This window comes from Psammomys obesus, unplaced genomic scaffold (assembly GCF_907164565.1).
Source record: "Psammomys obesus unplaced genomic scaffold, mPsaObe1.curated_primary_1811, whole genome shotgun sequence".
NCBI classification, from domain to species: Eukaryota; Metazoa; Chordata; class Mammalia; order Rodentia; family Muridae; genus Psammomys; species Psammomys obesus.
The window spans coordinates 10,928,965-10,941,015 of record NW_026587759.1 but is presented as its reverse complement, the minus strand read 5'-3'; the positions used below and the strand labels follow the sequence as shown (position 1 = coordinate 10,941,015).

The 12,051-nt window shown below is 45.6% G+C and overlaps 1 protein-coding gene across 1 annotated transcript; it reads right to left on the bottom strand.

Moving 5' to 3' along the window:
- Positions 1–2,962: 2,962 nt before the first annotated feature.
- Ceacam19 (CEA cell adhesion molecule 19) lies at positions 2,963–10,993 on the bottom strand. The gene is made up of 7 exons (XM_055604048.1): positions 10,939–10,993; positions 9,662–10,030; positions 6,819–6,969; positions 6,590–6,636; positions 5,832–5,926; positions 4,001–4,042; positions 2,963–3,211 (listed from the first exon to the last, which is right to left on the bottom strand). Exons 1-7 carry the CDS (start codon positions 10,991–10,993, stop codon positions 2,963–2,965), a joined length of 1,008 nt encoding a protein of 335 aa, XP_055460023.1.
- Positions 10,994–12,051: the final 1,058 nt, after the last annotated feature.

Below are 12,051 nucleotides of genomic sequence, written 5' to 3'. Positions count from 1 at the left end.
TAGTTTGTGTTTAAATTGGTGTTAGGGTAAATTTTAGTGTTAGGGTTTAGTTTTAGGGGTCATATAAGGGTTATGGTTTGTGTTTAAATTGGTGTTAGGGTAAATGTTAGTGTTAGGGTTTAGTTGAAGGCTTTGGTTGTGGTTAGGGCTAGTGTTAGGATTGTGTAAGGGGTAGAGTTAGGGTTTGGGTTAGGATTAAATCAAGAGCTAGGGTTAGGGTTAGAGTTAGGTTTAGGTTAGGGTTAGAACTTTGTCTAGAATTAGAGGTAGAAGTAATGTTAGGGTTGGAAATAGGGTTATTACGAGGCTTAGGGTAAGGGCTAGGATTAGGGTTAGGTTTAGTGTCAGGGTTTGGCTAAGGGCTAGTTTTATGATTAGGGTTGGGTTAGGGTTCAGGGTTAGGGTTAGTCTGCTAGTCTTTACCCTCTGATATAAAATTGCCTACAATGGGAAAAAGAGCCAGGATCTCAGCTGTGTAGAGAAGGTGAGTGGGGCCTGCAGGCATCATTCCCAGGGTTTCTGCTGGATAATGTGAGCATCTTATTTGATTATTTTTTTCATTTAACATTTGTTTGGTATTTATTAATTTTTAGATTTATTTTTCATTCATTTATTTTTGATTCTTAGAGACAAGGTTTCTCTGTGTTGTCCTAGCTATCCTGGAACTCACTCTGTAGAGCAAGCTGGCCTCAAACTTGAAGAGATCCTCTTGCTTATGCCTTTTTTTGTAGTGAGATTAAAAGTGTGCACCACACCACCAAGCTTGCTATTTATTCTTCTACATTAGCTTGCTATATACTTAATAAAGTCACTCATTCAAAAAGGAAAGTATGGCTACTGTAGTTCATTCTCCAGACTGTCCATGGAAGTGAAATGGTTAGGCTAAAAGACCTTATCTGAAAAAAATGTTGGTTGGAGATGGGTTGAAGGTATGTTTAGAAATAGCTAGGAATAATGATCCCCCCCCTCCAAGAAGTCACTTAAGCCAAGGAGTCTTCCGTCAGATAACTTTCAAACTGGCATGGTGACTCTATCTTAGAGCATCCCCAAGACCCCAACTCTCTCACTTGCTCCCCTTCTTGTCAGAGAAGAATGTTCTCTCTGTAAACAGTTTATGACACTTCTGTCCATATTTGATTGTCATTGAACTTAATCACATGGTGACACAATCTAGTTACAAGGGAGTCTGGGAAATGTAGTTTTTATGTTGAAGAGACTGGGTCTTCTCACCTGATGTCAGAGTGATAAGGTTTATACCCCATTTTATTCACAGTATGGCTCAGTAAGGGTTTACTTCTCACTCTTGCCACATTCCTGTCTCAGGTAGACAGGTTTAACAAGGGTCAGCAGAACTAAGCTTTAATGTGGGCTCACTCAGAAACCAGAATGACATGGTTAGTCACTGTGATAGAAATAGTCAGGGAACACGATGGCACACCTGGAAGCAATTCCTACATTTCATTAATTAAAGCAAGTCACATGTTGCACCCTAATTAGGGGCTCAAGAAAGTGCAATTCCACCTGTGTCCATAAGAGGACGAGCACAGTTTGAACATCATCTGACCAAACCAGAACTACAACTCCATCAAGTACACACACACAAACACACACATGCACGCACACACACTCAAATAAAAATAAATATTTTTTATAATTATAAATTTGGTGGTGGTGGTAGTACATGTCTTTAAGCTAGCACTCGAGAGAGGTAGAGGCAAGTCAGTCTAGTGATCTAGTGAGTTCAAGGCCAACCTGGTCTACAGTAAGTTCCAGGACACCTATGGCTACACAGAGAGATTTTGTCTCAGAAATTATTTTTTGTAAAGAAATAATTAAGCCCTGATTCATTTATTAATTCTGACTCCTTCTGTCTGAGGCCACATGGTTTATCTAGGTGGCCATCTTAGCTATAGACTGGTTATATGAGAGATCAAGGCCTGGGAAGTCCCCTCAGAGGGACTAATTTGTATACTGTAAATCATCTGGGACTATAACTTCTCCTCCCAGATCCTTCAGCATTCCCATTTCCTGTTTGCTGGAATGAACTACTACCAAATAAGTAGCTTAAACCAACACGAGTTTATTATCTTACAGTCACAGATGCCACTGATCTGTAGTCCTGTTGGCCATAGGGTCGAGTGCTTGTGGAGGCCTGAGGGGTTGTGGGGACCACTTTCTTGAGCTTTCAAGCTTCTAAAGTCTTCTCCTGTTCCGTGGTGCAAGGACTGTCATCATTTCCCAATGACTCATCATTTCTATGTGTCCCATGTGGTGGTGTGATGTGACTCTGACTCCCAGCCCCATTGAGGATTGAACCCCTGGTTTCTCTTTGCTTGGCAGGTACTCCACCAGCTGAGCCATGGCCCTTACTGGTGGGTTTTAGGTGAGGGCTCCTATAGGAGGCCTTGTCTCCCCAGCCCAGTGGGTTCTGGGTAGGTGCTCTACAGCTGTGCTATACAGTCCCAGCCCAGTCCTAGTGGCTGATATTGAGACAGGTCAAGGTGCCCCTTACATAACTGTCCAAGGCTGTTTTCTTTGGATAGGTGATTTGCTCTACAGTTCCTTATGTTGTGGAGACCACCAACCATAAAACTGTTTTCTTTGGTACTTCATAGTATAATTTTGTTAGTTATGAATCATAATGTAAATATTTGTGCTTTCCAGTTGTCTTAGACAACCCCTGTGAAAGTGTCATTAGACACTCCTAAAAGGTTCATGACCCACATGTTAAGAACCACTGGTGGTTCTGGACTTGCTTTCTCCCCAAGGTAAGGGCTTCTGGGTTGAGAAACGATGGGATTTTTTTTTTTTTTTTTTTTTTTGCTGGGATACCTTTGAGGTAGACCCAAGGCCTTCTTCCCACCCCAGAGGTACAGATTGGAACCCTGGTTTTGGGAAAGCAGGATTAGGCAGGTGGCCCCAAAGAGCTGCAAGATGCTCAGACTGAAGGTTGTTGGGACACTCAGGATCTGGGGTTGTCAGTCTCCCGTCCAGTCCCGTGGGATACTGGCCAATGTGATGCTGGGTCTGTGGTGGATCCCATCTTGCCAGTTCCCAGCAGCTTTGTCCTGTGCATGTCACTTGTGTGTTTACTGTACATGTGAGGCCCTGGGTGGTGTGGTCCAGTGTCTTCTTGGCAGGCAGGTTCCAAAGACCAACAGGAAGTTGGCACCAGCTGGCAGTATGCGGCTGAGTCAGGGTTTAGTAGATCCTAGAAAGAGTGGGGAGAAAAGCTGTGAAAGGCCAGGGAAGTGGAAGTAAAAGAGAGAAACTGTAGGGGTGAGGAGCAGGCAGAATATGACAGACAGAAGATGGAACCAAGGATTGAGCCTTAGAGTTATGGAAGCAGAAGAGATGGAAATAAAATAACAGAAAGGATCAGGGTCAGATAAGAAAAGGGAGAGGATGAGCTTCAAAGAAACCAAGATTGGAGAGAGAAAGAGAGAGAGAGAGAAAGAGAGAGAGAGAGTAAAAGAAATGAAGAAATAAAGATGGGGGAGAAGGAGATGGAAGATAAAGAGAAGGGAGACATAGAGGAGGAGTAAAGGAGAGAGAGGGAGAGCAGAAGAGCAAAGAAGCATACACATAGATGTAGACAGAGGGGCACCCAGAAGGGGACTGGAGAGATTTGAGACCCAGTCCAGAACTAGGTCACTGCATGGACTGAAGTTACATTGTTGCTTGACCTGTTGTGCTGTGTGACTCTGCACAATCTCCTTTACCTCTCTGGGCCTTGTTTACCCTGTACAGATTTGAAGCTTTGGATCATTTTTTACAGAGGAGTAGCCCAGGTCCAGGAAGTCAAGGGGCATGTTCAGTGCTCAGTCTCAAGGAAGCTGAAACAGGCTTCACTGGAGAGCTTTCCTGTGAGAGGGGTGGGGCAGTATAGACCCTTTCCCTTGCCACCTGACCCTCCCTGCTCCTGGCTCCATAAGGTTCTTGAGAAGGTTGGGTGAAGAGGTAAGAGAAGGGGGCGGGAGGAGTGGGGCATGACTCATACCTGATAGTGCTGGTTCTCCTGGGATGCATGTGGAGGCAGGCTCTGCAAGAGAGAGATACAGGTGAGGGAGTTTCTCACACCCTCCAACCCTTGACCCTAACATTATGACATACATACCCAGAATCAGAGACCTGATTACCCTTCTAATTGTAAGGACCCTGCACACAGGGAACTCACCCCTTGCAGGTCAACACACCTGAGGCAATGGGACTGACAGTGAGGGCTTTTAGGGTGCTGAGGTGCTGGGCAATTACATCATGAATGCTTAGTTTCTCCCCCACTTGTGTTTTAAGCAATTAGCCTTTGCTTTTTAACATTTTCTCTCTGTCTTTGTATGCTTTAAAAACATATTATTATTGCCAGGCAGTGAGGAAAGCACTGGTGGCTGTGGCAGCTGTGGTGGGGCACACCTTTAATCCCAGCACTCAGAAAGCAGAGGCAGGCGAATCTCTGAGTTTGAGGCCAGCCTGGTCTACAGAACAAGTTCCAGGATAGCTAGGGCTACACAGAGAAACGCTGTCTCAAAAAATCAAAACTGAAAAGGAATTATTGTATGTAGGGGTGTGTGTCACAGCATACTAATAGAAGTCTGAACATTAGTTTGTGGAATCAGTTCTCTTTGGCTTTTATGTGGGCTCCAGGGATGAAACTCAGGTACCCAGGATAGCGGGCCATGTGACTTTACCTGCTCAGCTATTTCTCTGGCATTTTATTTTCCTTATCTTTTAAAGATTTTTTTTTTTTTAGTTTTTATGTGTGAGTCTGTGTATGTATGTGTCTGTACCCCTGTGTGTGTGTGAGAGAGAGACTGTTGAGTCTGTGTGAGTGTGTGTATGTCTCTGTGCATGATATATTGTTTGTATGTCTCTGTGTGGTGTGTTATCTGTGTTTGTCTAGCTGTGTCTGTATATCTGTGTGTGATGTGTGTGTGTCTGTGTATGGTGTGGTGTCTGTGTGTCTGGATGTTTGTGTGCTCTGGTGTCTGTATGCCTATGTGTGTGTGTGACTGTATGTCTGTGTGTCAGTGCTGTGTGTATGGTGTCTGTGCTCTCTCTCTCTCTCTCTCTCTCTCTCTCTCTGTGCTATTTGTATGCATCATGTGAATGTGGCTGCCCAGTGAGAGCTAGTACAGGCATCAGGTCCTTGGAGCTGCAGTTATAGGCAGTATGGGTGCTGGGTCCTCAAAAGCAGAAAGTGCTGAGCCATCTCTCTAGCTAGTTCTTGCCCCTCTTATTGTTGTTGTTGTTGATTTTTGAGACATGGCCTCAGTCTAGCACAGGCTGGTCTTGATTCTCCTGCCTTTAGTGCCCACATGCTGGGATGGTAGTTGAAGAGGAAATGTGGCCCTTTGGTGGCTCTGTCTGAACATTGTGTGGCTTTCTGGGCTGTCACCAGTGCTGGGGTATGGGTGCCAGAATCCCCCACATTCCTACAAGTAATCCAATAAACTTACTCGTCCACCAGCTGGACTCAGCATCCTTGCTTTAATTGCCATGGGGCCCTCTCTCGTATGAAGAGCACACAAGATTTAGAGAGAAGGTCTGGCAAGGTGGCTCAATGAGGGCAAGGTGCTTGTCACTAATCCTGAGTATCTGAGTTTGATTCCTAGCACTCACATGGTAGAAGGAAAGAACTGACTTCCACAAGTTGTCTTCTGACCTTTGCACTCATGTCATGGTGTTTGTCCCCCTTCTTCTGTCCCCCCCCCCATGTACACAAAGGAAGGAACAGAAGAAAAAAATGAGTGGACTGGAGAGAGAAGAGCTGTGGTTTCCAGTCACCATAGTTAACTTGGAGACAAGGCCTTGTGAGAAGCAAGCTCTAAATGGACAGGACTCACCATGGCTGAGTTCACTGGCCCCAAATCACTGACAGGGGATATCAGGAAGACTGGAGATGGCATCACTTCATAGATGTTGCCGTCACCTGAAGTAGAGGAGAAAGGAGGTCCCACTGGCAGATGACTTCTATAGGCCTGCTCTGGCCGCCTGTCCATTTCACTCATTCATTCACTCAACCAATATTTGGGCAAACCCCTCCTCCTGCCAACTGTGTGCTGGGGTCACAATGGTGGCCCAGAAAATCCAGGCTATGCATTCCTAGTACTCAAATTCCCCTGGGGGAAGAGAATGGCATCTTCAGGGAGTGACTACTCACAGAGTCTAAGGCTGAGAATGAGGGAGGAGGATAGAGAAACATAGAAACAGGTGCTTAGCCAGCTTGAATTCAGAGATGACTACCTGGAGGAAGGGTCATCTGAGACAGCGAGATGAGGTGAGGACTAAGCGGAGATTTGAGGGAAGTATGCAGAAGCCTGGCAAGAGAGATCACTGCCTGCAGACAAAGGAGCCTGAGAGTCATTCTAGGGAGACAGAAGTCTTTCCAGAGGCACTGGGAGACCTATGGAAGGCTTTTGAGCAGGAAACTACTTAGGAGCAGGGACCCTGGAGGTTTATAAGGGGCTTAATCTTCTCAGATCTCCTCAGTGAGTCCAAGAATCCCAGAGGGCTCGGCCTGCATGTGGGACTATGGACCTCTGAATCAGGGATACAGAAATGCTGTGCGAAAAGACATTTTCTCCTGACTTACCAGATTCAGGGCTAGTGTTCATCTTTGGCTTCTCTGTAGCTGGTATCCTAGGGGTACATAAAATAACCCTGAGATGCTGTGGTTGTGGAAGGGGACCCCAACAACCTGTAGACTCTGCCTCCTTGATTCCCACCCATTAACCTGACCCTTACCCAGTCTGTGAAAGACAGGGTACCTAGAGAGGAAAAAGAGGGGGTGGAGGACAGAGATGGAGATCTGGGACCAGTACCTGGGGCTCTGGACCTTCCGGCTTTGAGTGATCAGGAGGTAGGCAATACCACTTACAAGCAGTGATGCCATAACAAGACTTCCAATAATGGTAGCTGCCATGATCCCAGCATTGACAGGCAGGTGTCTGGTGGCTGAGAACTCATGAGCATCTGGGAATTAGGGTTGTGTCAGTGAAGATTTTTGTGTGTCCTTACATAATTATTTTTCTTTACAGTGCCATACTATGCCTGCTAGACACCCACTATTCCACTGAGCCACATTCCTGGAATCTGAATGGGGCATTCTAAGCAGGGCCTCTACCACTAAGCCACATCCTCACTGGGGATTCTAGGCAGGGGCTTTGCCAATGAGTCACACCTCCTGCCCCTCACTGGAGGGTTCTAGGCAGGGGCTTTGCTGGTGATCTAAATCTTCTCAGTCCATGTTTTTCATAAATTATCATTTTTCAAATGTTATTATTTTGAGATAAGGTCTCCAATACCCCCAGGCTAGCCTCCAATTTACTATATAGCTGAGGATCACCTTGAATTTCTTTGTGTTTATGCATGCATGTATGCATGTTCATGACTCATGTGGATGTGGATGCATGCAGGTGCATGCAGGTAAAGACCAGACGATGAGGTCAATTTTCTTCCTTAATCATTTTCTCCCTTGCATTTTTTTTTTAGACAATATCTGTTACTCAGCGTAGAGTTCCATCCTTGGCTAATCCTGCTTCAGAGACTTGCCCAGTCCTGGAATTCAGGTGTGTAGTTCATATGTTGCTGGAGACCTAACCCAGGACTTCATGTGTGTTAAGCAAGCACTCTGCCAACTGAGAGACATGTATATCCTATGTATTGTATGTATATGAATATTTTGCCTGTATGTATGTCTTTGTACCATATCCATGCTGAGTGCTTGCAAAGGCAATAGGGAGCATTGGATTCCGTGGAAATGGAGCTCTAGATGATTGTGAGCCAACATGTGGGTGCTGGGAACCAAACCTGTGTTCTCTGGAAGAGTAGTCAGTCAGGGCTCTTATGTGTGAACCGTTTGTTGCTTCAAAAGCCCTAAAAATCATTTCTTTCTCTTTCCTTCTCAACTTTTCCCTTCCCCTTTTAATTTGGAGGCAGGATTTCAATAAGTTGTTCAGAGGGGCTTTGCACTTTCCATCCTCCTGTCCCAGTCATCAGGCTGGGCTTGAATCTCACCCCAGGTGGGGCTCAAGGCCATAGACTGATGGGTTTAAGGTGTTCTGAGTCCCTCATCATTTTTCATTGTCCATCAGACAGGAGAAGTCTCCTTCTCGTAACATGTTATTTTTCTTGAGTATAGAGAGTGAGTTTATCAACTGAGCCATAAGACATATTTTTTAAATTCCAAGGTCCAGATCCAAACAGTGTCTCCCACTCTGTGTTCTTCAGTGCTGTGACTTGTTATTCTGAGAAGCTTGAGAGTCTGAACCCCCTTCTTTGTTTTTTGTTTGTGTGTTTGTTTTCCTGTTTTTGTTTTCCCAGAGTTTCTCTGTGTAGCCCTCTCTGTCCTGGAGCTCCCTCTATAGACCAGGCTGGCCTTCAACTCAGAGATTCACAGGCCTCTGCCTCCCAAATGCTGAGATTAAAGGGATGTGCCACCACTGCCTGGTTTAGCCCTCTTCTTTGAATGTAAGACTCTGAGTGGCAAAAGAATGTCACGTTAGCATGGATGCAAGAACAGAGTAAGCAGCAGCTAGGGGAGCTTACGGTACTTCTCAGGATAAAGCCCCTGCTTAGAATCTTTCTTTTTTTCTCTCTCTCTCTCTCTTTCCTTTCTTTCTTGTTTTGTTTTGTTTTGAGACAAATTTCTCTGTGTAGCCCTGGCTGCCCTGGAACTTGCTCTGTAGGCCAGGCTGGTCTTGAGCTAAAGACTTGCTGGCCTTTGCCTCATGAGTACTGGAATTAAAGGCATGTGTCCCCACGGCATGGCTTTTTCCCCTCTTTATTTATTTATTCACCTGTGTGCCCACACCAGCAAGTGGAAGTTAAAAGACAAGTGTCAGAGTTGGATTTCTTTTACTCTGCAGGTTTGGGGAATCAAAATTAGTCCATCAGGCTTTCCCCCTTGAGCTATCTTACTAATCCTGTTGACATTTTTGAGACAAGGTCCTGTTCTGTTGCCCAGTCCAACCTGTAACTCATCATATAGCCTAGGTTGCCTCAGAATTTCTCACTGCCCTGACCCAACTTCCTCCATGCTGGGTGACATGTCTATTCCACCATACCTAACTAAGGGTCATCTTCTTTACTGAGACCACTCTGATGACCTCCCTTCCTGTGTCATGTTGCTTATTTAGTATTCTGAGCCAGGCAAAGTGTAAATCCACTGTGCCTCAGTTTTTCCCCCTGTAAAATGAGACAACAATGGTGACTGCCTCAGGAGCTTTTTTAAGTGACAAAGCATTACTATATTGTAATGGTCATTGTGCAAGCAGAATGGCTCTGGGGGGCACTTGGAAAAACCTAGCACTGTCTGTGGTTCTTGTGAGTAGCAAGCACTAGTAATGTCTAGTGAGACCAGAGAGGCTGTAAAACTTCTCTGAGATGCACAGCCCTCTACCCTAAGCTATCAGCCAGTCCTAATGATCAGCCTTATCCAGGAAAAGTATTTAGAATCATACTTGGCCTGGTAAGATTCCCAAAAAGTGTTCGATGTTAATACTGTCCTCCACCCTGTCTCCTAGCCTTTCATCTGGAGCATCCACATCAATAAACACTTGAGTGCTCTTAATAAAATGCACAGTATGCATATGAATGAGGAGGTCAAATGAAATAGTGTTTGCACATGACCTGCATCCCATCCCACCATAGCCTTTCCACTTACCAGCTACCTTTACCTCAGTCTTGGCCTTAATTGTCCACACAGGGTTGATGGTGACAGCCACTTGGTAGGTGCCACTGTCTGAAGGTTGGGCACCTCGAAGAAGCATGGAACCATTGGGAAAGCCAACAATGTCTCTCTGTCCCATGGAACTGCCATCCCTCTGGGGCCTCATTAGCCCAGGGATGTAAGAGAATAGCCTTGTGCCTCCAGAAGTCTCCTCCCCTAAGTACCAGATAAAGTCCTGGACAGTGCTGGGGACACCGTGAAGGGATAATAGAAGGTCTTGGTTCTTTTGAGGCTGCTCTGGAATCTTCTGAATGTGGAGGGCTGCCTGGGAGCCTTGGGGCAGCCAGAGAGCTAAGATCAAGGCTATGGAAAAAAATGGAGGAAGCTTAAGTTTGACTGTGGGGAGGAGATAACAAAATCTTCCTCTCTATGGACACTTAACTGGAAGTAAAGACTCTGAGGGCTGTTCATTAAAAGACAACAAGATTAATTAGTGATATCTGCCCTGGGTGCAGGAGTAGGAATACTGGCACAGATGCCACAAATCTGAAGGATTTTCTGCCCTGGTCTTTCCCTAAACACTTGGACCCTCTGAATTTTTTCATTCAACCAATATTTAAGGACATATCTATTATATCAGTTATCATCCCAAATACATCATAGGCATAAACTTCCATGTTTGTCCTCCTCCTTTTCCTCTTCTCATTCTTTGAGACTGAGCTTTTTCTGTGTAGCTCTGGCTGCCTTAGGGCTCACTCTAGACCAGGCTGCCCTGGTCATAGAGATCTGCCTGCCTCTGGTTCCTATGTGCTGGGATTCTATGTGCTGGTGTGCCACCACCTCCTGTTTTCCTTTTTTTTTTTTTTTAAGTCAAGGTCGCCTAGAACTCACTATGCTGTTCAGCTCAAATTTGTGATCCTTCTGACTCATCCTCCAAAGTGCTTCCATTACAGATATGCAGCACCATGGTTGGCCCTTTCCTAGAGTTTCACTTTTTATTTGAGACAAGGTCTCAATTGGACCAGGCTAGCCTTGAACTGGCCTTCTACCTTCCAAATGATGGGATTCTAGGTGGGACTCACCAGTTCAGGCTCTGTCTCTAGTCCCCTCCCTCACTCTCTTCCCAGAACACAGTAGGGAAGCAAACACTAATTCCTATCCTCACAGTTCTGAAATCCTAGAAAAATTTAGATCTGAAATAGGGATGGAACTGTGATGCTACTATTCTGCTCCATCTTGGCCCTCAGTCCTTGAGCTTGTTTCCTCCTTACCTGAGAACATGAGGCCCTTTGAGAAGCAGCCCAGGGTCTGGGTGTGAATCTCCATCTTGCTTCTTGTAGAGAAAGCAAAGGCACCTGAGAGCCACAGTGTCAGTCTTGCTCTCTGAAGAGTGAAGTTCAGTGTGGCATCCAAGGGGTGGGGGTGCCTCAAGACACAGATGTGGAGGCCCAGCATCACCTTACACTGTCTCTCAGCCTATTGAGGCTCCACCTATGCCCAGAGATGAGGCACACATACTGGTTGGACCAGTCTTCTAGGGTGACTGGAACTTCCCAGGCTTCCTTGCCAACCCCTCCCTTCTCTTCCCACTCTGGCTGGCTATGAGAAACATCAAGGTAACCTCTGGCTGAGCAATCCCTCCTCCTCACTACTTCCTCCAGAAGGCAAGACTGAGAAACTGAACTTTAGGCAAGTGGGCAAGTCAGTGAGTAGAAGAGGTATTTTACCTGTGTGTGGTGGAGTTCACTCTAAATTACTTTTTCTTTTTTTTCCTTTTTTAAAATTTTTTATTAATTACACTTTATTCATTTTGTATCCCCCATAAGTCCCTCCCTCCTCCCCTCCCCATCCCACCCTCCCTCCCCTTTCTGCATGCATGCCACTCCCCAAGTCCACTGATAGGGGAGGAGAACTGATCTTAGTCTATCAGTTCTCATCAAAAGTGGCTGCATTGTCCTCTACTGTGGCCTGGTAAGGCTGCTCCCTCCTCAGAGGGAGGTGATCAATGAGCAGGCCAATCAGATTATGTCAGAGGCAGTCCCTCTTCCCATTACTATGGAACCCACTTGGACACTGAACTGCCATGGGCTACATCTGTACAGAGGTTCTAGGTTATCTCCATGAATAGTCCTTGGTTGGAGTCTGAGTCTCTGGGAAGTTCCCTGTGTTCAAATTATCTTGTTCTGTTGCTCTCCTTGTGGATTTCCCATCCCCCCCAGCTCTTACTATTTCCCACTTCTTACATAAAATTCCATTCACTCTGCCCATCAGTTGACCATCAGGCTCAGCATCTGCTTTGATAGTCTATACTGCAGAGGCTTTCAGAGGCCCTCTGTGGCAGGTTCCGAGGTTGTTTCCTATTTTCTTTTTCTTCTGATGTCCAT